Source organism: Lonchura striata, chromosome 4, assembly GCF_046129695.1.
Source record: "Lonchura striata isolate bLonStr1 chromosome 4, bLonStr1.mat, whole genome shotgun sequence".
NCBI lineage: Eukaryota > Metazoa > Chordata > Aves > Passeriformes > Estrildidae > Lonchura > Lonchura striata.
The window spans coordinates 13,377,328-13,400,343 of record NC_134606.1 but is presented as its reverse complement, the minus strand read 5'-3'; the positions used below and the strand labels follow the sequence as shown (position 1 = coordinate 13,400,343).

The 23,016-nt window shown below is 41.1% G+C and overlaps 1 protein-coding gene across 2 annotated transcripts in view; it reads left to right on the top strand.

The window, feature by feature from the left end:
* The first annotated feature begins 1,108 nt into the window (after positions 1–1,108).
* Positions 1,109–23,016, top strand: part of SLC2A9 (solute carrier family 2 member 9) — a 79,651-nt gene continuing 57,743 nt past the window's right edge. For both annotated transcript variants that reach the window (XM_021554339.3, XM_077782763.1), the window contains exons 1-5: positions 1,109–1,198; positions 4,733–4,831; positions 9,675–9,835; positions 13,580–13,704; positions 14,812–14,957. In XM_021554339.3, coding sequence (XP_021410014.2) covers positions 1,121–1,198; positions 4,733–4,831; positions 9,675–9,835; positions 13,580–13,704; positions 14,812–14,957 — 609 coding nt within the window. In that variant the 5' untranslated portion in view covers positions 1,109–1,120. The remainder of the gene's footprint in view (positions 1,199–4,732; positions 4,832–9,674; positions 9,836–13,579; positions 13,705–14,811; positions 14,958–23,016) is intronic.

Genomic DNA, 23,016 nt, shown 5'->3' with positions numbered 1-23,016 from the left:
TAGTTGGCGACAAGTCTTGTGGTACCTTTACAAGGTAACACGGGAAGACTTCCCCGCCTTAGTCTGTCTTGCTCACAGAAAGGCTGCCCAGATCTCCAGTCGGGACCGCGGCAGGGACTCCTGCAAGCCGTGGTTCCCCAGCCCCGCTGCCACTCAGCAGCGGGGCCGCGATGGGCACCGAGGGGTGACATTCCCCTGCCCTACCTGCTCCGCTGGGTAAATCCCCGCGGGGGGACGGGGCCTGTCGGGCAGCCCCAGGCACGGCGGCGGGCGGGCACTTTCTCCTAAGTGATGTGCGAGCACGCACAGAAGCGAGCTCGTGTTCCCCATCGCTCGAGTCCTGCCCGCAGCCCCGGGCAGCGGCTCTGTCCCCTCCGAGAGCCGCGTCCTCCCGCGGCCGCACTGCGCGGCCAGGGCAGGGGAAGGGACAGGGACAGGGACAGGGGCAGGGACAGGGACAGGGACAAGGACAGGGTTAGGGGCAGGGACAGGGACAGGGGCAGGGACAGGGACAGGGACAGGGACAGGGACAGGGGCAGGGACAGGGGCAGGAGCAGGGGAAGGGGCAGGGGCAGGGAGAAGGACAGGGTTAGGGGCAGGGACAAGGGCAGGGGCAAGAGCAGGGGCAGGGACAGGAAAAGGGACGGGCAGGGGCAGGGGCAGGAGCAGGGACAGGGACAAGGACAGGGGCAGGGGCAGGGAGAAGGACAGGGACAGGGGCAGGGACAGGAGCAGGGACAGGGACAGGGACAGGGACAAGGACAGGGACAGGAGCAGGGACAGGGACAGGGGCAGGGGCAGGGACAGGGGCAGGGGCGGGGCAGGGAGAAGGACAGGGACAGGGGCAGGGACAGGAGCAGGGGCAGGGACAGGGACAAGGACAGGGACAGGGACAGGAGCAGGGACAGGGGCAGGGGCAGGGGCAGGAGCAGGGACAGGGGCAGGGGCGGGGCAGGGAGAAGGACAGGGTTAGGGGCAGGGACAGGGGCAGGGCTGCCGGGGCCCAGGGCGCCCCCGAGGCCCGGCGCGGCCCCCCGGCCGCCGCCGCCCCGCGGCCGCGCCCCGCGCTGCCCCGCGCTGCCCCGGCGATGCGCGGCCGCTGCGCGCGTGCGGCGGCGGCATGGACGGAGCGGCGGAGCCCGAGGCGGACGCGCTGGTCGAGCGGGGAGCGGGGGGCGGCGGCCGCGCCCGCCGGGGCGTAAGTAGCGCGGGGCAGCTTTCCGTGCTGCGGGAATGCCCGCAGCCCTTAGCGCGGAGCGGGAGCGAGCCCGCCGGTGCGGCGAGGAAGCTCGGCCTGTGATGCCCGCGCCTCGAGGAGAATAACGGGAGAGGGGGTGATTCGATCCTCTCTGGCGTGGTGGGGAGCGTGGCGCACGGAGGCTGCGGGAGCCGGAGTAACAGCCCCGGGCTTCCCGAGAGCCGGCGGAGCTCGGGCTGCGCAGCGCTTCTCCGCTCGGGAAGCTGTTGGTGCCGGCGCAGGGCAGAGCTAAAAACACGGCAGCCGCCGAGCCGGGCCCCGGAGGATGGGCGGGGGGCAGCGCGGGGCCGGTGGGTGCCAGGCCGGGGAAGCGCCGGACGGCGAGGGCTGAGCGAGGCGAGGGCGCTGCTGCTGCTTCCTCGCTGCTCCCCAGGACCATCCTGCGGCGAGCTCTCAGGGCACGGGCAGAGCCACGGGGAGAGGGACGGAGGCTTCCGTTCATCGCCCGCAGCCCCCGGGCAGAGCAGCCGGAGGGCGCCGGGTCCGCGGCACCTGCCGGGAGCGCCTGGCCCGCGCCGGACCGGGGGCTCCCCAGTGTGGTGCTCCAGAGTCCAGCTTTCCTGTGCCCATTAGCATGATCTGTTTAAAAATATTAAACTTCTTTATGCAGGAATGCAATGTTCACCATTAACAATTGATTAATTTTAGTCTGAGGAGGGGGCTATAGCTAAACTGTGTTTTGAAAACTGAAGTGCAAACTGTCATGCAGTAAATGAAAAAAAAAAAAAAAACCGAAAAGAAAACTTGAGACTCATGGTAGCCAGCACAAATATTTCACTCTATACTGAACAAGGAGTGGAGTTAAGAAAAGCATTTGCAGACCACAGTGCACTAGGATCTGTGATTAGACCAAAAATGTGGGATTTCACGTGTAAGCACTCCTCGGGTATCTGCAGGTCTTTGCTGCGAACTGACATGCAGCTTTCCTGACTGAGCTCTTCTTGCTGTGGTGCTGGGGACACGCTCCTGCCCCTGGGCTGACAGCAGCGACGCACGACCGTGAAACCAAGGAACACCTGTGAAGGAGGCGTGGTTGCCTTCTTGTTTCCTGGCCATTTTAAAAGACACTGGGGGTTGTGTTTATCTTTCCTGTCCTTTTACTAGTGTTGCCAGAAGGTAAATTTTTGTTTCGAGCAACAGTTGGGTGGTGGTGGTTTTTTTTGGTTTTTTTTTTTTTTTTTGCATTCTTGCTTCATTGTGCTTTCGTCTTTATCTGGTGTTGCTGAAACCTCAGCAAATATTTAAAATTGTGAATGAAGAGACAGGCCGTGGAGAAGTTGAAGTTCATGTTCCAAATTCCAAAACCTCTGAATTGAGTGAGTCTGAGGTTTTCTACAGCAGCCTGTATACTTAAAAATCCATTGCATTGAATAAGTTTCTAAACCCAGTTATCACAGTGTGAGATTTTCTATGCACTTCTGTGATTTGCCCTGCAGTATCTTCCACTTAGCCTCACATGCATATAATTTGCTTGTACTGAAATTTTTGTTCATTCATTGATTTTTAATAACCATTAGGCTATATGTTCCAAATAATTTTCTTGTAGTATTTTTCTGATGTATCTAATGTTTTTAGAGTCCTTTAGAAATATTGCATCAAGATTACTGCATAACACTTGGGAACTCACACTTATTGCTTGTGAACCCTTTGGTAGACCACAAGAAATATTTTCCCCAGCATCATTCATTCAGAGTAGTAACAATTTCTTCTAAGTGCAGGAATGCTTGTGCATAGCAGAGAAATAATAAGCACACAATATGAAGTGTTATCATCAGAAGTTAAATAAAGCCTTATGTCAAGTTTCTACATTTTGTTAACAAATAATGGTGCAAACTGTGCATGTGGCAGGCTCATTTTAAGAAGCTGGCTTGTAATAATAAATTGTGTTTGGCTTATGTAATGATCTCAATGGGATATATTTCCTACACAAGGCTTTTCACCCCCTGCGCACTTCCTCCTGACCTGACCAAAAGCAGGCTGGTTAATGAACTGTGTAATCTCTTAAAAGGTTCCCACATCATGTGGAAGAAGTTAAAAACACTCAGCTGTCCCGCAGGGTTTATTTTGAACGCTCAGAGTTGGCAGCTACAAGCGTGGCAGACCCCACACGTGCTGGGTTGTACACTGTGCTCCCCACCCTGGCACCTGGGTGTCTCATCCCTTCTCCACAGCTCACAGGGTGACACAGGAGTGTGTCACACCAGCGTGGCACAGGAGCTCTGGCACATGCCCATGGCCACGGTGTGCTCACCTGCACTGCTGTGCCCACAAGGCTGGTGGAGCTCGTTCCAGGCCACTGTCACTGCAGCTATGCTGTGTGCCAGCTACACAAACCTCCCTCATGCTCAGGACCTGCGTTTTCCAAAGTGAACACGCAGCTCTGTGCAGAATATAGTCACTCATTAACCTGTTGTGGCGTGGCGAGTGATATAACTGAAGCTGAGTTTTTTAAGAGCTTAAGCAGCTCTTCCTCCTTTTGAAAGGATTGAGGCTTCAGTGAATGAAGATGCTGGGCATAAATAGCAATGAACTCTGCCTAAAATTCTATATTCTTATCACAACTGGTTTTAAAATTGAAAAGGTGTTTAAAATACATCAATTTTAACAAATTCAGAGTTGTCTTTCATTATCTACACAATGACATTTGCAATTGACCAGCCACCTAAACAGTAACCTCAATGTCTCTTGGCTGAGAATGATCTCTTCTGCCACATTCTGTGACCCAGAAGGAGAAGTGAATGGCAGAAAGTAACACTGGGGAAAAGGAATGCAAATGCAAAATCTCTCAAATCAAAGCAGTTCTAACTTTTATTCAACAGCTGATGTGGAAGCAGAAATTGCGGATTTGGGCTAATAAAAGTATGAGGAGGATGAGAGAAGAGCTGAGGAGGAAGAAGTACAGATGTGCCACTGGGAAAAAGGGCACAGGAGAGTGTGTGTGGCAAAAAGTTACTGTTGGAAACTTGCATTCAGATTAGAAAACCTAGTTTGTAGGCATAATTTTAATGTTTCTGGTCACAATTTCTTTAATCCCTTGGGGGGAGGGGGGCGTGTGCACACCATCTCATGAGTTTTCAGCCAAGTCTGATCTACCCACAGACCTGTTGTGTCACATATATGTTATACCTTACTTCACTGTGTTAGCAATATACTGTCAACAGTTTCCTTTGCTGAGATTATGCTTCCCCAGCATTTTATTACTTTTTGGTGTGGGAGATGCTAGAAGGCTTGCACCAGAACTCTGTGAGGTTGAAAGGAGTTCAAATGTTCACTTGTGCCTCCATAGATGTTAAGTGACATGCTGTCACTTCCAATATAATGTGATTGAGCAAGGGGAAGTGTTTCAGGCTATTATTCTGCAGCAAGGACATTTGCCTGTAGGAGCTATGCAAGATAGCTAAGGAGTGTTTACAACCTAAGGTACATTAATTTTGAGTGTATTAACAATGGCCTCATCTTTTCTTTGTTTTTCAGAATTGGTCTGGGAGTCTTATTGTAGCCTCCTTAACTGGTGCTTTTGGGTCGTCTTTTCTTTACGGTTACAATCTGTCGGTGGTGAACGCTCCCTCAGGGGTAAGTGACTGACTAAAGTGAAAATTCACATCAGTAGAGGGCAGCCTTGTCCAGCTATTGTCTCCTCAGCATCCTGCCTTTATACTCCTGATTACATACTAGAAGGGGATTAAGCCTCATATAGTAACGTTCCTTTGCCCAAAACTTTCTTTCTGCTTCCCATGAGGTTTTCACATGAATTCAGTAACTCTCAGAGAGCTGAATGCTGTTATTGAGGTGAACAGGTGCACATGCTTTGCTTCTCGTTCTCCCGGGTCCAGGCTAATCATGAATCTTCTTGCACAATTTTATGTGATATTTTTAATATCAGACTGGTGAGTATTCAGTAGCTGCATGCATGTGTTCAGCAAATTCTGTTCACGTCATTCAGTTCTAGAGGGTTGCACAACATTTCATTCCCACAGTACTGATATTATAAATAATGCCTCTGATTTCCTCTTAATTGCCTCTCGTTTCCTCTTAATGGGCCTCCTCTTCTGTGTTTTGTCATGATGTCTTGTTTGGTTCTGAATTCTAAACTTCTTCATATATTGGCTGCAACATGTGGGATAGATTTAAGGAATAGAGCACTGCAAAATCAATATACAAAATTTGTGGCAATTTCATTAAAATATCAGTTATTACAAATGGAAATCTGAATATTTTGTTTTTACACTGGCTGTCTAGAGACCCTCTATTCAGTCAAGCACAGAAGGAAGCAATTCAGTGGAGTTCTAAGCAACATTATTTTGAAAAGTATCTAGTAGATATTGGGAAAAATATTGTGGACAATCCATCTCAAAATACTTGCTTTCCAAAGTGAAGTTCCTTCCTGTATGAAAATCTGCCATTAAAATATGTGGCTAGATTTCCACCTAAACAGGTTTTTCATATCAAAGATGGATGCAAAATTTATGCAAATAACAAAAAAAAGCATTTTTTAATTTTTATGGTCTATATGTGGATTTTATTTGGGAAACTCTTGACCCAAAGGACTAAGAAGAGACTCAGCCTAGAGAAATTTTTAATTTCTCACTTCATAACTTCTGGGAGTTTTCTTCAAGTTCCTGTATTTTATATATTGGTTATTCAAGGCTGGATAAATTGGATGTTACCATGACATGTCCAGGCATCACTTCACCTTGCAGTCATCAGAGGATAAACCCAACTTAGAAAAAATCAGCAGGAAGCTGTAATTCTGTGAGCAATGGTATTGATTGTCCTGATGGAAAAATCTTTCCTGCACTGCCTTGGGGCTGTCAATCGAGCAGTGAGAATGGGCCAATTTTTAAACTTTTAAGTACCATTTTAAAAATGGACTGCCCTGGTAGTCAGAGCTTTCTGTCACTTTCTGCAGGAGTAAGGGAAAGAAAGGATAATGGGATGTGCTCCTTGGCAGCACTCAGAAAGTTCTCTTTGAATCATGCAATAGATTGCAGTGGTGTGGGTGGGGAGGTTAAAGATGCAACCCTGTGACAAATGCTAAATTCCAGGTTTTGTACTTAATAATGCTTCCAGGATTGTCTCATTTTGTTTGAAATTTTTAGTGTGGCTTTTTTGCTGAAACTGGGCACTGTGCTGATGGCTTTGGTCATACCATTACAGGTGTGCATGAAGTCTCCCTTGGTATTCAGTGTTTGATTGAGAACTTCATAACTTTCTTATTCATGTTAAGCCATGCATTGGCTACAGTTAAGGACTAGTACTACTGACAAGGAAGCTGTGTAGTTCAGGAAGAAAATACCACTCTGTCCTTTGGCCCTCTCTCTAGCTCCAGGATTAGTGTGCATCCATTTGCCTATGACAGACCACTTTCCTGTCCCTGGAGCTGCAGGGATGAAGGGAGGAGCATAGGCTGAGGTCACAGCCATGGTGGGCAACAGTGAGCCATATCAAAGCTGTGCTTCTTGCAGCACAAGAAAAGGAACCTTTGCCCCATCTGTTTTATTCTGCATCTAAATCAGTCTGCTGCAATGTGGCCCTTTGGGAATACTGATGTGAGATGACTGAGAAACAGCAAAGCTGAGCATCTTGTAGCTGTACATAAAAGCAGCTTTGTAAGAGGTTATACTGGGAGTGCAATTATTCCTACAAGTTGTAAGCTGTGTTCCTTTTATAAACTTAGGAAGAGTAATTTCTTGTGGTGACATACAGCTTACAGCTGATATTGTCAGATTGTCCTTCTTTCCATAGGATGCTGGGCATCTTCTGCCCTTGTTTACTTCAGTACAATTCCTCTTGATGCTGAAGCCCTCTAGCCTCAGAGGAAGACTGTACAATCTTTTGAGAAGTAGTAAAAAAAGGCTTGATTATGACTAAAACACAGAATGTTTCCATGGGTCCTTGAACTGAGCATGCCAGCAGGATGTCAGCAGGAGCTGATGGGATGAAGGAAGTTAATTTAAGACTGAAGTGTTGAAGAACTATATGTAAATTCTTGTGTCCATTTCCTTTCAGTGCCACAAATTGTGTCAGCTCATCAAACCACAGGGGAATTCTAGTTCAGTTCCCACTGGTGGGCTTTACTTCAGGTCATCTCGTGAGGCAGAGTTAGTCTAACTTCCTGATTGTTGCAAGGGGGAAATAAGCTCTTTTCAGAGCTGAGATTGCTTCCCACTCAGTGCCCTGTAGTTCTGTGGGAAAGAGCATGGCCCATCACAGGTATGATCCACTGAGAAACCCAGAATTACAAGTTTGCATCGGCTTGTTCAAAGAGTTACCAGAATTTATTAAAAACATATGGGAGCATTTGACAATAGGGAGACAAAAGATTTAATTGAATACAAGATGAAGCTGTCTGCTTTTGAGCTGAATTTCTACAGTTCATTTCATGGACTGATTGTGGGCAATGCCTGTGAAACAATGATGTGCTTTGTGCTCTGTGAGGGAAGCAAAGTCCCTGCTACTTTCTGCTCTGCAGCCCTTGCCCTTCTCCTGCAGGAGGCTGCAGCTCTGAGTTCCTATGGCACAAACACAGCCTGCTGTGACAGCTGGCTCAGAAGTGTGTGAATGACCCCTGTAACTATGGGTAAGACAAGGAAAATGTTTCTCTTGTTTTAAAAATATATCCATTAGGTTCATATATATATAAATATTTATATATTCCTTGTATTCCTCTTTTCTTTATCATCCCAGCACTACTATCATAATGAACTGAGGCAGTTGAGAAAATAAGATACTGATATCAGTCAGGCACCATTTGTTTTAGGCTTTGTTTAGGGGCTAAAATTTTTGTATCGTTTTTGTTATTGAGACACCTGATCAAAATACCCAAGGAGCTTTTACATAGAATTCAATGGATTCAAATCCAATGGATTTTCTTTCTACCAGGTTTGTTTTGTTTAATGTATCTCTCCTGAAAACCACTGGGTTTTATTAGCTTCCTATTTATTGGCAATGGGAGTCCAGAGAGAGGTGCTAGTACATGTCAGAGCATCCATCTATCTGTTGCTAGTGAGTGTTTTAGTTTGTGCTTCCTTTTCTTGAAGATTTGCAGTTATTTGATGTCTCCTTGTAAATAACTAAGCTATGCTGAGAAAATTAGTCATAACACAAGGGGAGAATAATTTACAGACTATTTTTAGCCATTATCATTAACATGAAATGCTAATAGTGTTCTAAAAGCGTTTTCTCTTAGTATTCATTACTAGCAGAAATTAATTTCAAATAGACAACAAGATGTCTGAATCTAAATATAATCCGAGTATTGGTGTTAAAGAACTAAGATGTTAATACTTGATTTAATGGCAGATTCATTTAGAATCTTACTGTGAGACTTCTAAATTATTCAAGCACCAAAATTACTTGTCTTCTTTATTTTTATTTTAAAAATTATTTTTAAATATTTTTTCCTGTCTGTTTAAGATAGGATGGGAGAAATAATCCTGTTCTCCTTTTAATTCAGGACACAAGAAGTTTAGAAATTTGATAGATGGGAGACACAAAATTTATATTCTACCTTCACCCTTCTTAGGTATTTTATAGATGGAGAGGTGATGATTCAAACTAAAAGCCCTCAAATAGAATATTTCATGAGTCCAAGGCCAGATTTTGAGTAAAATTTGAAGTTTCTAGTTTGAACAGGAAAAATATAATGGCTTATTATGCTGGGTCCTGTCCCATGATAGTTTAGGAGCTGTTATATTCTGAAGAAAATCAGAGAAGAAACTGGGAATAAGTAATTAAAGATACAAGATTAAACTTTTGATACTGTAGATCTTGAGAGCTTTTCCCAAGTGTGTTTTGCCCTTCTGCTGTAGTGACTGCAGCTTCCTGGTACTGTATCCTCACCAGAGTATCAGGAACCATGGTGGCATTTCCTTGGTTTTGAGCAGCATAAAAGCAAGAAAGCTTGGATGAAGAGAAAGTAAACAGAAAATGTCTCTGCAGGCAATACAGAGACTGTGTTAAAATGCTGTCCTGGAGATATGAGAACTTAAATTTTAAAAAGATTAAGAACTTTGTCTAATTGAACATTAGGGAAGTTGTTAGAAAGCATCCTTCAAAAACCTGTGGTTATGCTCATGAGAGGAAAGCAGAGGAAGAGTGTAAACTTTGGCATGTTAAAGGATGAAGAGTGACCTTGTCCTGGGCATTCTTGTCTACCTGTGGAGTTTTTTCCCCACCTGGTTCGGTACCCCCTTGTAGTTATATGTATTTATGCTTGGACGGATTCAGTTAGTTTTATTGTAGTTTTATCTATAAATGAGGCCCCAGTTTTTGGAGGAGGGAGACAGAAGAGCAAGAAGTATTCCTGTAAGAAATCTGCTGGGGATTTTCTATGTTTTTAATTCTGTTTCTCTCAGTTGTATTCTTAAAGTGTGATTTTTTTCCTCACATGTTGTTATGATGTATTTTCTTTCAGTATATCAAGAAGTTTTACAATGAAACTTGGGAAAGGAGATATGGCTTCTCAATGGATGAAGGCACGCTGACACTCCTCTGGTCCATAACAGTTTCCATTTTTGCCATTGGTGGCCTTGTGGGTGCCATTATTGTTACCCCAATTGTGAAATTCTTTGGAAGGTAAGTGTTTCATAAAGCTTGCATTTTGTAAAGTAGTTTCTCACTTAGTCTCTCTAGAAGCTTTTACTTCTATTAAAAACCAAACCAAACCAAAACAAATCTTTAAATTCTGAAAACTTACTGTGCATCATTTGAGTCACAGAAGCCATTTGCTCTGAATGGGCAGTGGGTTGAGATGTCAAGAAATGTGACTTGCAAGTATGCCAAAGGAAAATACCATAAAATAGAACTGATTTCACAAAGGACTGGCAGAGTCTTGTTTCATGAGTTTACTGAGTATCTTACTGTAAACAAACAAAGCTATCAACATATTTAATTTGCTTTTTAACAGCATTAGCTGTCATATGGTAATAAAAATGTACTCTTTTTTCAATCCTTGTGTCAACTTAAAAAACAGTTTGAAGAACTGGACTAGGATGAAGTTCCTGTATGGCCTTCCCCAAGAAGGGGGTATGCCATCCATACTGTACAATGCAATATTTGACTAAGTCTTGACCATAGAGAATATGAGTATTTTCAGAATGTTTTTATTGGTGTGTGTCTGCATTTTTGCTGCAGGTATTATCTAGGTATTTATGTCAAATTTTTGTGTCATACAGTCTTTCAAATAGAATTTGAAATGTAATTTATAATGTAACTATATTTAGAAGGGCATGAAAAAAAACATAATTGTGGCATTCATCATAACTGCTTATTTGGATTTTTCTTAATTGTAAATTCAATATTATTCAATATCTTTTAGTCAGTTAAATCACAGGAGAACATCATCATGGAGGTTTAAAAATAAGTGTAAACTTCCATTGTTCTTACTTTCCTGTTTTACATTTTGACTATTTCCATTAGATTGTACTTTCCTAGGTCTATTTTTCATTCTCCCAACTTATCCATATGTCATTTTTCATCTCAACCATGTATTTTCAGGTTCTTCCATTTCATGCGTACAGCAAATCAGTATTCTTCATGAATTTATTTTGTCACTTCAGCACTTGGTTTTCAATTTTTAAATATTTTCCATAGTTACATTATTTAGTTTTTTAGGTTTTCAATTTCTTCTGCCAAATCATACATTTGGCTTTACTTGTTAGAAATATGAAACTGTGCCTGACTCAGACTGATTAATTCTCAAAATATTGTTAAGTCTTTATTAAAATAAAGTGAAGTAAAATGGTTTCAGAGAAGGCTAGAAATTTCAGTGAAGAGTGGAACAGCATTGTGTGCAGGTTTGTTAAAATGCTGGCTGATCTCTGTCGTAGATACACCACTGCCACTGGAGCTGGTCAGGTTTCCAGGGCAGACCTTTTCACTTGCAGACTCTGCCTGTTTATTATGTTTATCTCCAGTAAGCCATGAAAACACCTCTGTTACAGATACAGTGGATGAGTGCTGGGGCAGAGATTGGAAGGGGCTGTGGGAATAAAGGCTGCTCACCTAAGAGTGGTTCTTGAGTTTGCTGCAGTGTGTTTGTCTGGTCTAGGAACCCAGACTGACATGTCATTATGGTAATTGAGGAGCACACAGTGAAGTGTTGACAGAACAATAAAATACTTTGCTGTTAAATTGCTCAAGTGTAGGTTGGAGAGTTGTATCTATGATAAAGCTGAGCTCCATTTACACTGACACAGAATAATGAGCTAAGGGGGATTAAAAGCACTAGTCAGAAATAATGTATGACTTTAACAGAACACTTTTGAATCATATTGTTGTAAGGTTAGAAACATAAATTCCAAATCACTGAGCCTAGATTCCTAGGCTCTATTTACTTCAACAGACATGTAATTTTTTGAAAGGGAACCTTCATCCACATAAACATTATTCCCAAGATCAGATATGGCTTTGACTCTTAAATTCTCCTCTTCTAATGAAGAGGTCTGCTGTTGTTTAAGCTGAGCACTCAGACCAATATGCTCAAGGGATTGTTTAGGTCACTTCTAGGGTCTCCCTAGAAGGGAGAGGCTGAGCATCACACTGGGCTCCTCTCCTTGTTCTTGGTACCACAGCCAGTGGTGACACTCAGTGCCTCGTGCAAGGGGCTGGGGTGAGTGTGCAGCAGCTCCTCTGTGCCACTCCTTGCTCCTCACTCCTCCTGTGCCCCAGTGTGGGTCCCCATGGACCCATGGTCCCTCTGGGGATGTCCCTGCTCAGGCCTGGCTCAGCCTCTCCTCCACTGACCTTGTTACACCCTCGCTCCACCTCCCCACAAAGCCACCCCTGCAGCCCCAGCTCTTCCAAAACCCTGCCACAGACACTACCTTCCATACTAACACCCTAAATAAATTGTTTTCTTGTTTTCATTTCCTTTTCATTCTGCCAAAGTCTTTGTTTTTATCATGTTTAGTTAGGCTGTGCTTTTCTTTTCTCAGCTGCATAGGATAAGGGTTTGCTGGCCAACTTTTTCACAAAAAATATGTATTTTGTAGTTTTTATTTAAATTAAAGGATGAAAAAGCAGTATCTTCTGATGAATGTATGAGACTTTTTTACCTGAATGAACATTTTCTTTCCATATCTGTCATTATTTGTATCACTTCAGCCACCTCAGAGTGTATATCCATCTGAAAAATCTGTTCTAAACAGTTACAGTTTAGAACAGATTCTATACAACAGTTGGTTGTGTTGTATAGACTTTAAATGAATTGTACCTTATTTTTCTATCTTCAAGCCATGTTATCCATTCAGCGTTCAAAACTCACTAGAAGGCAGGAAGCATGATTAAAAATATAAGTGTTAAAAATATTTCCTTTAAAAAACATATGCATCTGTTGTGAGAAGTTGGGTGACTTTTTCAATGGGTGTGAAATTTCCTCTTGATACTTACATATTGAAAAAATTAGAACTGGTGGTACAGTTTGTCACCTGCTCTAGAAAGGAAAGGGATAGACACTTTTCCTGGTCACTCCTTTTTAATTAATCCCTCAAACTTAAGCAAAAAGTTCTGAGAGATGAAAACTAAAAGGAAATAGATTGTTGGTAAATGAAAAGGTTAGATGTTTTGAAAATTTTAAAATACATTTTTGTGATTTGGTTCATGTTTTTTAACAAAATAATAATTTGCCATAAAGAGTATTTCTTTTATTTGAAAAAAAATTAATTTTTGATTTAACTGCTATACAATGAAGAGGGGAAGAAATATGTAAACCTGTATTTTGTATAATTCAAACAATTTTTAGAAAGGGGTTGATTTTTATTACTTGAATGAGCCTAAATGTTTTTTCTAACTCTACAATAGGAAGTAATTTTCCTCAATGTATGGTTTTAATATCAAGAATTCAAGGATGAATTATAATGACACAAATGATGTCACAGTTGGGAAGTTCTTGAAGTGTCAAGAACTTTATGTAACTTTAAAGTGCCTGTAGTTATATCAGCTTCTTGCTATTTGAAGAATATTCTTTGGGTTCTCCATACAGATCTATCCAGAGTACGCTTATTTATATTCATGTGCAGGGCCTCAGGCCTGGCACTTGGGTTTTTGGATGCATAAGCTGGCTCCTTGCTGTGCTTTTGAAGTACAGCTCTTTAGCTATCTATGTTATGTTTTTTTTTTAAACTGTGCTGTAGGTTTGAAACTGTATCCACATTAGTCAGAACTCTACACATGTAAGAGGCAGTGTTTGTTAGGCACTTTTTATTTACAGATATTTAAGAATAAATCTTAGTTAAATTTTCTAATAGAAACTAGTTTCTAATAGAACTAGATTTAGCTGCCATGATGCTGGTTTCTACCTAAACCGCCTTTGCCTTTTAGGAAATGCACACTGGTGCTCAAAAACGTGTTTGCAGTGGCAGCTGCACTGTTGATGTCCCTGTCCTTGCTGGCGGGCTCCTTTGAAATGCTCATCCTGGGCCGTGTTATCATGGGTGTGGATGGAGGTAAGCTTTGGCCACACTCTACACGTCTGAGATGCTTGTGCACACTCCTTCTTCTCTTCCCTGGTCAGAATCTGCTTTACATCAAAGATGTGTTCCAGGGACTAGCTGTAGCCACACTGATTTCACTGGGACAAAATGGCACACCAAGGGCTGGAGGATCTGTTGTTTGGAGGAGACATTGAAATGGATGCTCACCACTGCTAACAACACTGTTGTTTCCCCACCTTTCCTCTTCCAGCCATGGTGGAGTGCATTTGTTTCCATGCCATGAAAACCCCTTGCCTTGGAGAGAGTGTTCTGTTATTAACACTGCTTTTTGCTGTGTTTTGCAGTTGTTGGATCCCGTGTTAATACCTGCAGGACTAGGGAAGGTTTGGTACTTCACCAGTTGTTCCTAGTAATATGGTCTTCCCAGTTTGAAAGTAAACCATGGAAGCACTGCAGCACCAGAATAATCTTGCAGCTAGAAGGAAGGGTTTCTGCTAATTTTTATCCCAGATTACCATCAAGCAACCAAATTTTCTGGATCTGTGCAAACATTGCCATTGTACTGACCAGGGTCATGTGCTGTTTTTTGGTTTAAATAGCATTCCAAATCTTATTTTATGCCTATTGTGAAGAGTTCATTGCAGCTATAAGCCTATATTGAGAGGAACATCTGCTAATACTGTTTACAGTGAAAATACTTCATGTGAAAATATCTGCTCTGTCTGACCGATGCATTGGGTTTTTTTCCCTTACCCACATCAGTGTTAACATTATTTTGCTCGCTTTGGGATGAGCAAATTTAAAACATAAAATCTGTTCTCCTGGAGATTCTCATCTCTGAGTAACCTTTGGTGCTCCATATCAACAAGCAGCCTAAGCACGCCGGTGTAGATCTGTAACAGATAATCAATTCCATAGTTATTAAATGGTGTGAGAGTAATTAGAGATGCAGGGAAAATAATTCATGTTATGTATGGATAGACTTCTGTTCCTTGCATATTTTTATGCCACCCTTGTGAGCGGATTATCACTCAGGCTCCTTTCAATACAAATTTGTTGCATACCTGACATAATAAATATATTTTGACTTAATGTATGGGTTTTGTTCTTCTTTTGTAGGCATTTCATTAAGTGCCCTCCCCATGTATTTGAGTGAAATATCTCCTAAGGAAATCCGTGGTTCACTGGGTCAGGTCACAGCGATTTTCATTTGCATTGGTGTTTTCACTGGTCAAGCTTTGGGGGTGCCAGAAATATTTGGGCAAGTAAGTATTTAACAGACCTTTTATACCAAAGAATACAAGCATGCTCTAAGTGTCATATTTTCATATTTTGACTGGCTTCTTCACAAAAGTGGAAAACAGAAATATTTCTTTTTCATTTTGAGGCACTTTGAAAAGTAGTTTCCTCCACGTCTTCTAAAATCAGGTACTAAAATCATGGCTAAGTTTGTAGATGTGGACAGCAGTTTCAACAGCTTGAGTGGCTTGTGTGTGCCCATATGCAGATCTCCTTCTCCCCCTTTCTGATGTACATCTATTTTTTTTAGTTTTTAGTTTCTTTGGACACCATGGAAATGCTTAAGGGTTTTTACATTTTTGATCTCTAATTTTTCAATATGAGATAGAGTTGAAAAAGGCTTGGTTAGAGTTATTATGAGAACCTGAATAGAAAGACTCTTGCCTAGTGATTATAGTGTTCCTTTTAATGCAAACCTTACTTGCCCAGCTTTTAGATGAAGTGATGTAAGAGCAGAGTTAACATACACCTTTATGGGAAAATTATCTATTCAGATAAGAGGTTGTCTTGCTGTCATAGGCTGAGATTAACTTGGTGGCCACTGGATGTCATCATTACTCTGAATAAATGAACTTGAGCTTTGTTCAGGCTGGCAATTGGAAATACAGAATCACACAACGGGTAAGGTTGGAAGGAGCTACTGTGGTCATCTGATCTGACCAGGTGCTTTCCATTCAGAGATGATTCTTGAAGGCAGTGTGGAGGAAAGGTCTGCAGCAATCCTCTCACAGTGAAACTTGAACACTGACTCCCTTCTGACAGCCAGAAAAAGTAGTCAGGAGTTGGAAAGTGAGGGGAGCTTGTCCTTTTCTGTCCACACAAAGGCAACTCCTTTGTCGATACATGCACTGACACTTTTATTTTTGCCTGACCAGCTTTCTTATTCTGTCCCTTTATTCTGTTCAGCTCTCCTGATGGAAAATTATTTAATTCAATTTACCCTTTATTGAAGGATAGATTTCTCCCCTGCCCATCCAAAGCAACAGATTTTTGGAAAAAAATTTAAATGGCTTTTATTGTGTGGTTTCAACAGGTGCCTGTTCTCTTACCTTGGAAGCAAGTCTATTACAAACAAGTGTATGAAATTTCAAGAGGCCAATTTGATTTCTTAGAGGATGGCAGCCTTTATGTAGCAGGTTTTTTAATATGGGCTTTTGAAACATGCATACAATTTTAAGATAAGGTGTCATGCAAATGCTTATTCCTTGATTTCAGCTCATTTTTGCTGGTTTTATTTCTCTTCTTGCCTTCCTTTCATCACTGTTGTTGCCACTACCAAATTACAGAGGTAGTGTTTCTGTTTCTACAACCTGCTTTAGTATGAAGTTAATTAATATTGCACCATTAAAGACAGACAATATGTAAAAAGAAATATGCTTTATCTATAAAATTATTTTGCTCAAGATGGATAACATCAGCATATAAAAAAACAAAGTTTTACCTGATGTGAATCACAATATTTCCAACCACTTTATTTGAGGCAGCTTGAGTATTCTAGTTGGGTATGTGGGTAGGTTTTTTTCTTTTAGTTTCTCTTGTTTTCAGTCAAGCCAGGATTTTTTTTTCCCTAGGTTTATGGAGTCCCCATTGAAACTCCTTCAGTGGGAGGTAGTTTTTATTTTGCTGCTCTGTAGTTGTTTGTTTCTTATGAGAATTTGTTGTAAATAATACTAGTTACAAATACTTGTCTTCTGTCCCCATTTCATAAGTTTTCTGCTGAGATCTGTTACGTGTCTATTGCTTGTAAATTGAGCAAATATCTAAGAGGTTATTGAGCATTGATGGTTTTGAAGAAAGGAGGGACAAAACCAGAGATGATTGGCCTGCTAGAAGAGACTCTTTGAAAAAGGGATGGACATAAGAATGACTGTCAGCATGTCTGAGGTTCCTGCAAGAGGAGGTAACAGCAACATTGCTTGTGTGGTCAGGCAAACAGAGGAAAGGGAGAGGAGTTGACTGCACCTTGGTAACACAAGAAAGAAGGAATAGAGTGGTTTAATCTCAAAGACAATATGGCTACAAGAATGACTTTTTATAAATATTGTGTGAATAATTGCATGCTGAAATTCATCAGAGTGATGTTTGGAACAGACTCCTGGCTGAAGTAACTTGAGCAGAAAATTAAAATTTTAAATTGGAGTTTGATGCATTTATGTGGATTATATAAGGTTGTTGCCTTCAGTGGTTCTGTAGAAGTCTCTTAGCAGAAAAGGAAAGCATTTATGTTGGCTGTGGGGCACAGTGTTGACAAGCATTTATTAACAACCTAAGTGATGATTTCCTCTGTTATCAAATGCAAAAGTGTTCCTTTAAATGTGAAATTGTGATAAAAATAGCTCTAAAGCAATGAGTATTACTTGAGGCAATTCAAAAGTTCTTACTGCTTTTTGTATCAAGTATGTTAGGGAGCCCTAAATTGATTTTTAAGGATTCTTTCTTTTGTCAAGATTGGTCAGGGTGCAGCAGGAGGCATGTGGGCAGCCCCAGGTGCAGAGCAGAGGGGCAGTGGTCAGCTCTGGCTGGGTTACTGGCTGTTTCTGGCTGGGTTACTGGCTATTACTTCCATCTTCCCAAGCTTTCTACTGGAAGTGCTGAGGATTGACAATCTTCTCATTTCCTTCTAATACCTTTTCATGTCAGTTCTGTCCACTTATTCTCATTATTCTTTTGATCAACTCTTATTTATTCCTTAGTACTTTCTGTTTCATTTTTTTCTTTACCACCTTCTACAGTGTGCTTCTTCTCTCCTCCTCCTATCACTTATAATCTTTGTGTTTCAGGTTAAACTTCACCTCCTCTAGTAACACAAGCCCTTTAATCTCTTTCTCACCCTGTAAGTCATTATCTTAAATAGTTCCTGGTTTAAACTCCAACCTAGGAGAACAAGATTCTATAGCTAACCCAGATGAAATAATACTTTAAAAAAACAGAAATACATCTAATATTTCCTGGGTTTCCTGGAAATGTTTTGTCTGGAGTATTGCACAAATGCTTTTAATTCTTTTCTGTGCCATATTGATATCAACTAGACAAATATTACTATGTCCAATTATAGTATAAAAGAGCAAATGGAACAAAAAATTTAAAATCTTATAAAGACTGAAACACCTAAACACAGGCTATTTTTTATTATTCTGGATATATATAAAACTTTATCATATTTGTCTCCAAAGTCACTAATTTTAGAATGTGTTTCTTCAGTACATGGTTCTTACCAAGAGTGATTGTTTGAAGGAGAAAAGCTGCAGTTGTGACAAGAGTCCTCAACTGCAGTGACTTGATAATCTTACTTGCTTTCCACAGTTCTAATTGCCTCCCATCCAACAAATCACAGCTATGCTTTTTATTCAATATTCTGATTCTTACAGGTCTGGGAAATTCCTGAGGTTTGAGAAATTCCACCATGGTAAAGTGGGCTGGTGGTCAGAGTACAGAGCACAGTGGCTCCGTGTGCTGGTGACCTGCTCCTCCACAGCACCCCAGCTGCTGAGAGCTGTGTGCTTATTTTCACGTGCTGGCATCTTGTGTTCTGTAAGCCAGAGTCCCTAATTCTTCAGGAAGCCATGGCATCTGTAGATGACAGCTTGGTGCAGGCCCACGGGTGTGCAATGATGTTATCAGCTGTAATGTGGGCACTGAATTATTGCTACTGGCTACACAATTATTTAATTCAGGCCATTTTTTGTTGTACAGCATGTGCAGTTTTCCATGTATCTGACTGAAGGAAAAAAAACAGATAATAAGATAAGGACAAACTACCTCAGACCTGTCACTTCTTCAAACACTGCCCTTCAGGTATTTCTGTTCTCTCTGTTTCTGTGATTCTGCAATTGAATCACCCAGCCTATTTCTCCTGACAGATTGCTCCTGCAAAGCAAAGGCCAGCACACTGTCAGCTTCAGTTTTGAAAGTTCAAATTTACACTTACTGTCTTGGGGAAATATTGTCTGACCTGATTCTGACATATTCCATGTAACTTTAGGTATCTCTGTAGCTAACTCATCTAGTTCCTCTTGTAGATAATGTCCTGCTCCACAATTTTCCTTAGCATGGTAATATCTTCTAAACATTGTAAACTGTCAGACTGTCTATTCTACGGCTCCATGTTATTTAATGAAGGTGGGCTTTAAGCTTTCCCTAAATTATATAGGATTTAGTTTCTGAACACATTTGCAGTAGTCACAGTGTTCTCATTTTCAATATACATTGAGTTTGGGTATCTCTTTCATCTGTGTATCAATATCAGAGAGAAGAAAAAGTTTCACAGTGTGTATATTTATTCAGGACAGGTAAAGCTGAAACAGTTGCCTTTGCCACTCTTTCCTCAGACCTCGCCTTTGAGCCCCTTTTCCTGTGTGGTGTTTGTCAGGCTTTGCCAGGCTGCTGCTGTTTTCCCTGGAGTTGCTCTGGTGGCTGGCCAGCTCTGGCTGCTTCTCTAAGTGAACAGCTTCTTTCCATTGCTACACCAAAGGACAAATAGAATTTATTTTTTGCCTGTTTATTTCAGCAACCCAACTTTAAAAGCTTCGATAGTTTCTAGGTCATGCATGCAGGAGCTTGCCTAACTACATGTTTGCATTGTTTGCATTGTTTCCTAGTGGATAGTATGTTACTCTAAAAATTTCGCTTTGCTTTCCTCTTAAGCCGCATCAGGGGAACACTTTCTGAATGAATCCTATTGCTGTGTTAGTGTTTCAAGAGGAAAAAAAAAAAGTTCCTGATGTGTCCATCTCTTGAATGTTGCAAGTAGAGTAGGTTTGGTCATTCTGTTTTAAAAAGAATGTAATCAAGAAGCACAAGGTGCAGGAGTGAGCAACAGTGATCAGATTTGGGAAGTGGCTTTTTGAGGAGAAAAATTTGGGTTAAACAGCTCTTATGGGTAACTCCATGCTGGGGGAACACTCAAAGCATGAGTGCATCAGAAACAAAGCATAACAGAGAAGGTTTAGAATTTATTTTGAATTTACATTCTGTATTTTCTAGACTCTTCTTGATCTTTCTTTAAAAGCACTTGGAATTTATTGCAAAAATCTTGTGTACATGGTTAGAGTTACAAACTTTATTAACTGGATGTTGTCTTTGTCATAGAAGACATGTTAATTAGTCTAATTACATTTTTTGATGATTTTTAGCAGCTTTAATGCATATTTGGCTAGAGAATACCTGTTTTTAAAAAGGTATTTAGCTGGAAATAGGTTTGTGATATATGATGACACTGGCCAAACTGTCCTCCCCACAACTCATAATTTTAGCAAAGAAATTCTGCTACTGATATAAATACCAGTATCAATTTCTGCAGCAAATTGAGCTAGATCAAAAGGACCAATGAACTCCATATACGCTGTACTATATGTCTAGTAAGGGAACATCTCTGTGATGAGTTCCTTTCAAGTTAGTTTTTTACACAAGGAAACCTTGCTGAGGAATAGTTGTGATTAAACTAAAAACTTCTGTAGATGCTGTGTTACACTCTAATTTTCTTTACCAGACTGTTTTTAAATTATGAATTTGATGCAATAGATAATTGTGTATTTAGGAAAGTTTATCTAGGAATGTTTCATTTTGCTCTACCAAGATCTTTTAAAAGCACTCCTTCACTTTCACAAAAATAGGCAGTGATGGAACAGGTTGTACAGCCTGTGCAGTTGAAAATAAGCTTTGATTTTACTTGTCAAAGCTTCATTTTCAGTATGATTTTGCTTTGTTTTTCTTCTTTTTCTTTTTTAAACTGATCCTTCTTCCTATGACTCTTGACTCAGATTCAAGGATTCCTTAAAAACTGTCAGTAAATTATAGATGAGTAGAGAAAGCAGTTCCAAATCACTCTAAGGACCTGAAGCCTGCAGGTGGATACCAATGGCAAAATGGTATGTTGGAGATGCTCTTGAAATGAATCTGACACATTAGTGTGATAACACAAGATATGAATCGAGCAGTTTCTGAGTATTTTTTCTATGAACTCTTTTGTTCTGTATGTTTATCTTCTTTTTGAGCCATGATAAAGATATTATTCTTTAAAATACAAGTGGAAATGTGAGAGTATAGAACAAATAGCTCTTGTGACAGGTGAACTCTTGCAGCTTCATGCAGAGTGTTGGAAATTAAAGCAGCTTATGCCTTATGCTGTCTACAGAATACAAAAAGGTGTTTGTACTTTCCATTAGAGTAGGACAAATGCTTCCACCACTTTAGCATTTTCCAGCATCACTTGAAATCCTAAAATGTCCTCTTTGAAATAATTTCAAACATCTGGCTACATAGAATAAAAAAATCCTATAACATCTTCACTCTGCCTAGTTATATTCTGAAAATATAGTGAACTGAAGGAAAGTCTAGATTGGAAGTCAGTAATTAGTGGTGTGGCCCAGAGTTCCACTCCTGTTCAGTATCTTCATTAATGACCTGGATGATGGTGGAGCTGTTTGTGTCTGTGGATAATGCTGCTTTGTGGAGTCTGTTTTAGTATATGAATTGCTAATTCTTAGTGAGTTCTTAAGAGCAAAGATTAGTGTAAAACTTGGGGAAAATAACACAGGAATTTTTTTCATCAGGTCTGGTTCCCAGTTGTGGGGGTTTTTGGTCAGGATTTGTCTAAGTTTAGAGTAAGAGTTTGAGGTTTCACAGTACCTGGAAACCATCCTTCTGTTGAGCCAGGCTTGCAAAAGGTGACTCCAAGTTAACCTGGTCCCTGCCAATTCACTGGACTGCTGAGCTTGTACAGTTTTTCTTAAAAACACAGAAGCAAAACTGCTTTATATTCATGTAGTAAAATGCAAAACTCTGAATGAAAAGCTAAAGCCTTCCCTGAAGAGTGCTTTAAAACTTCTGCTAAGGATACAGGAGACACATTTGTGCTTATAAGTGGCTGTTCAAATCCTTTAAGGGGATGATGTCACTAAGAATGACTCAGAGAAAGACCCTTAGAAAGAAAGGGAAGGAGGAAGAAAGGGAGGAAGAGGAAGAGGAAGAGGAAGAGGAAGAGGAAGAGGAAGAGGAAGAGGAAGAGGAAGAGGAAGAGGAAGAGGAAGAGGAAGAGGAAGAGGAAGAGGCCAAAAATGCTTCAGTGCTTGTTCAGCTAGTCACTAATTTCAACAGGTGTTTGATGTCTGTCTGCACTTCCTGCAAACTACTACCAGATATGCCAATTAAGAATTACTTGAGGCGGTGATTTTGAAGGTTGCAATACTTTTTCAAATATTCTCAGTTCCTTTCTTTTTCTAGCAGTATGACATTTCCATCCTCTTTTCACAGTAACACATAAGGCACTAAGTTTGTTACTGCTGAAGCAATTTCCAAGTCTTTTATCAAGACACAAGCACTTCAATACAAGCTGTGAGTTGCTGATCAGGGACATAAATACCACCTCACCCAAGGGTTGGCTGATCCAGCCAAGGGAAGATGCTGTGCAGGCACCAGTCACAATCTTTATGGGTCTGATAAAAGTAAAGAAATGCTGCCAGGACCCTCTGGGTTGTTGCATATTCATAGTTCAGTAAGAGCCATGGAAAGAGGCTGTTTTACCAGCCCTGCTGGGGGATGTTGTACGTGTTGATATATTGCTAATAGAGACATTAAGTGAGGTACTTTGTTTGTATTTATTGTGGATCAGCTGAGATTATATATTTACTGGAGATTATAAATCAACTTTTTATTGGTTTCCCAAGACAGACACAACGGTATTTATTCATCCCTTTTCTGTACAGAACTCATTAAGTAATGCATGGGAAAACAGCTGTGTGTCTTCATGTTTGAAAATGAGTTTCAGTCCATTAAAGTTGTGCTGTGAGGTTTCAATTCCCAAAGTTTTAGCAACATATGGCTGATTGGCCATTTGTAATACTGCAATGTTGCAGTTTTGCATTTGGGAAGGAGAACATCTTACAGGAGAGGAGTTGTCTGAAAGTGGAAGTGTGGTTATGGAAACAAGAGCACTATGGAGATAGACACATAATTTAGACTCAAAAATGAATATACTTAACTGCAGAGCATCCAATGCTGGGATGAAAGTTTATCATCAGTGAGGGC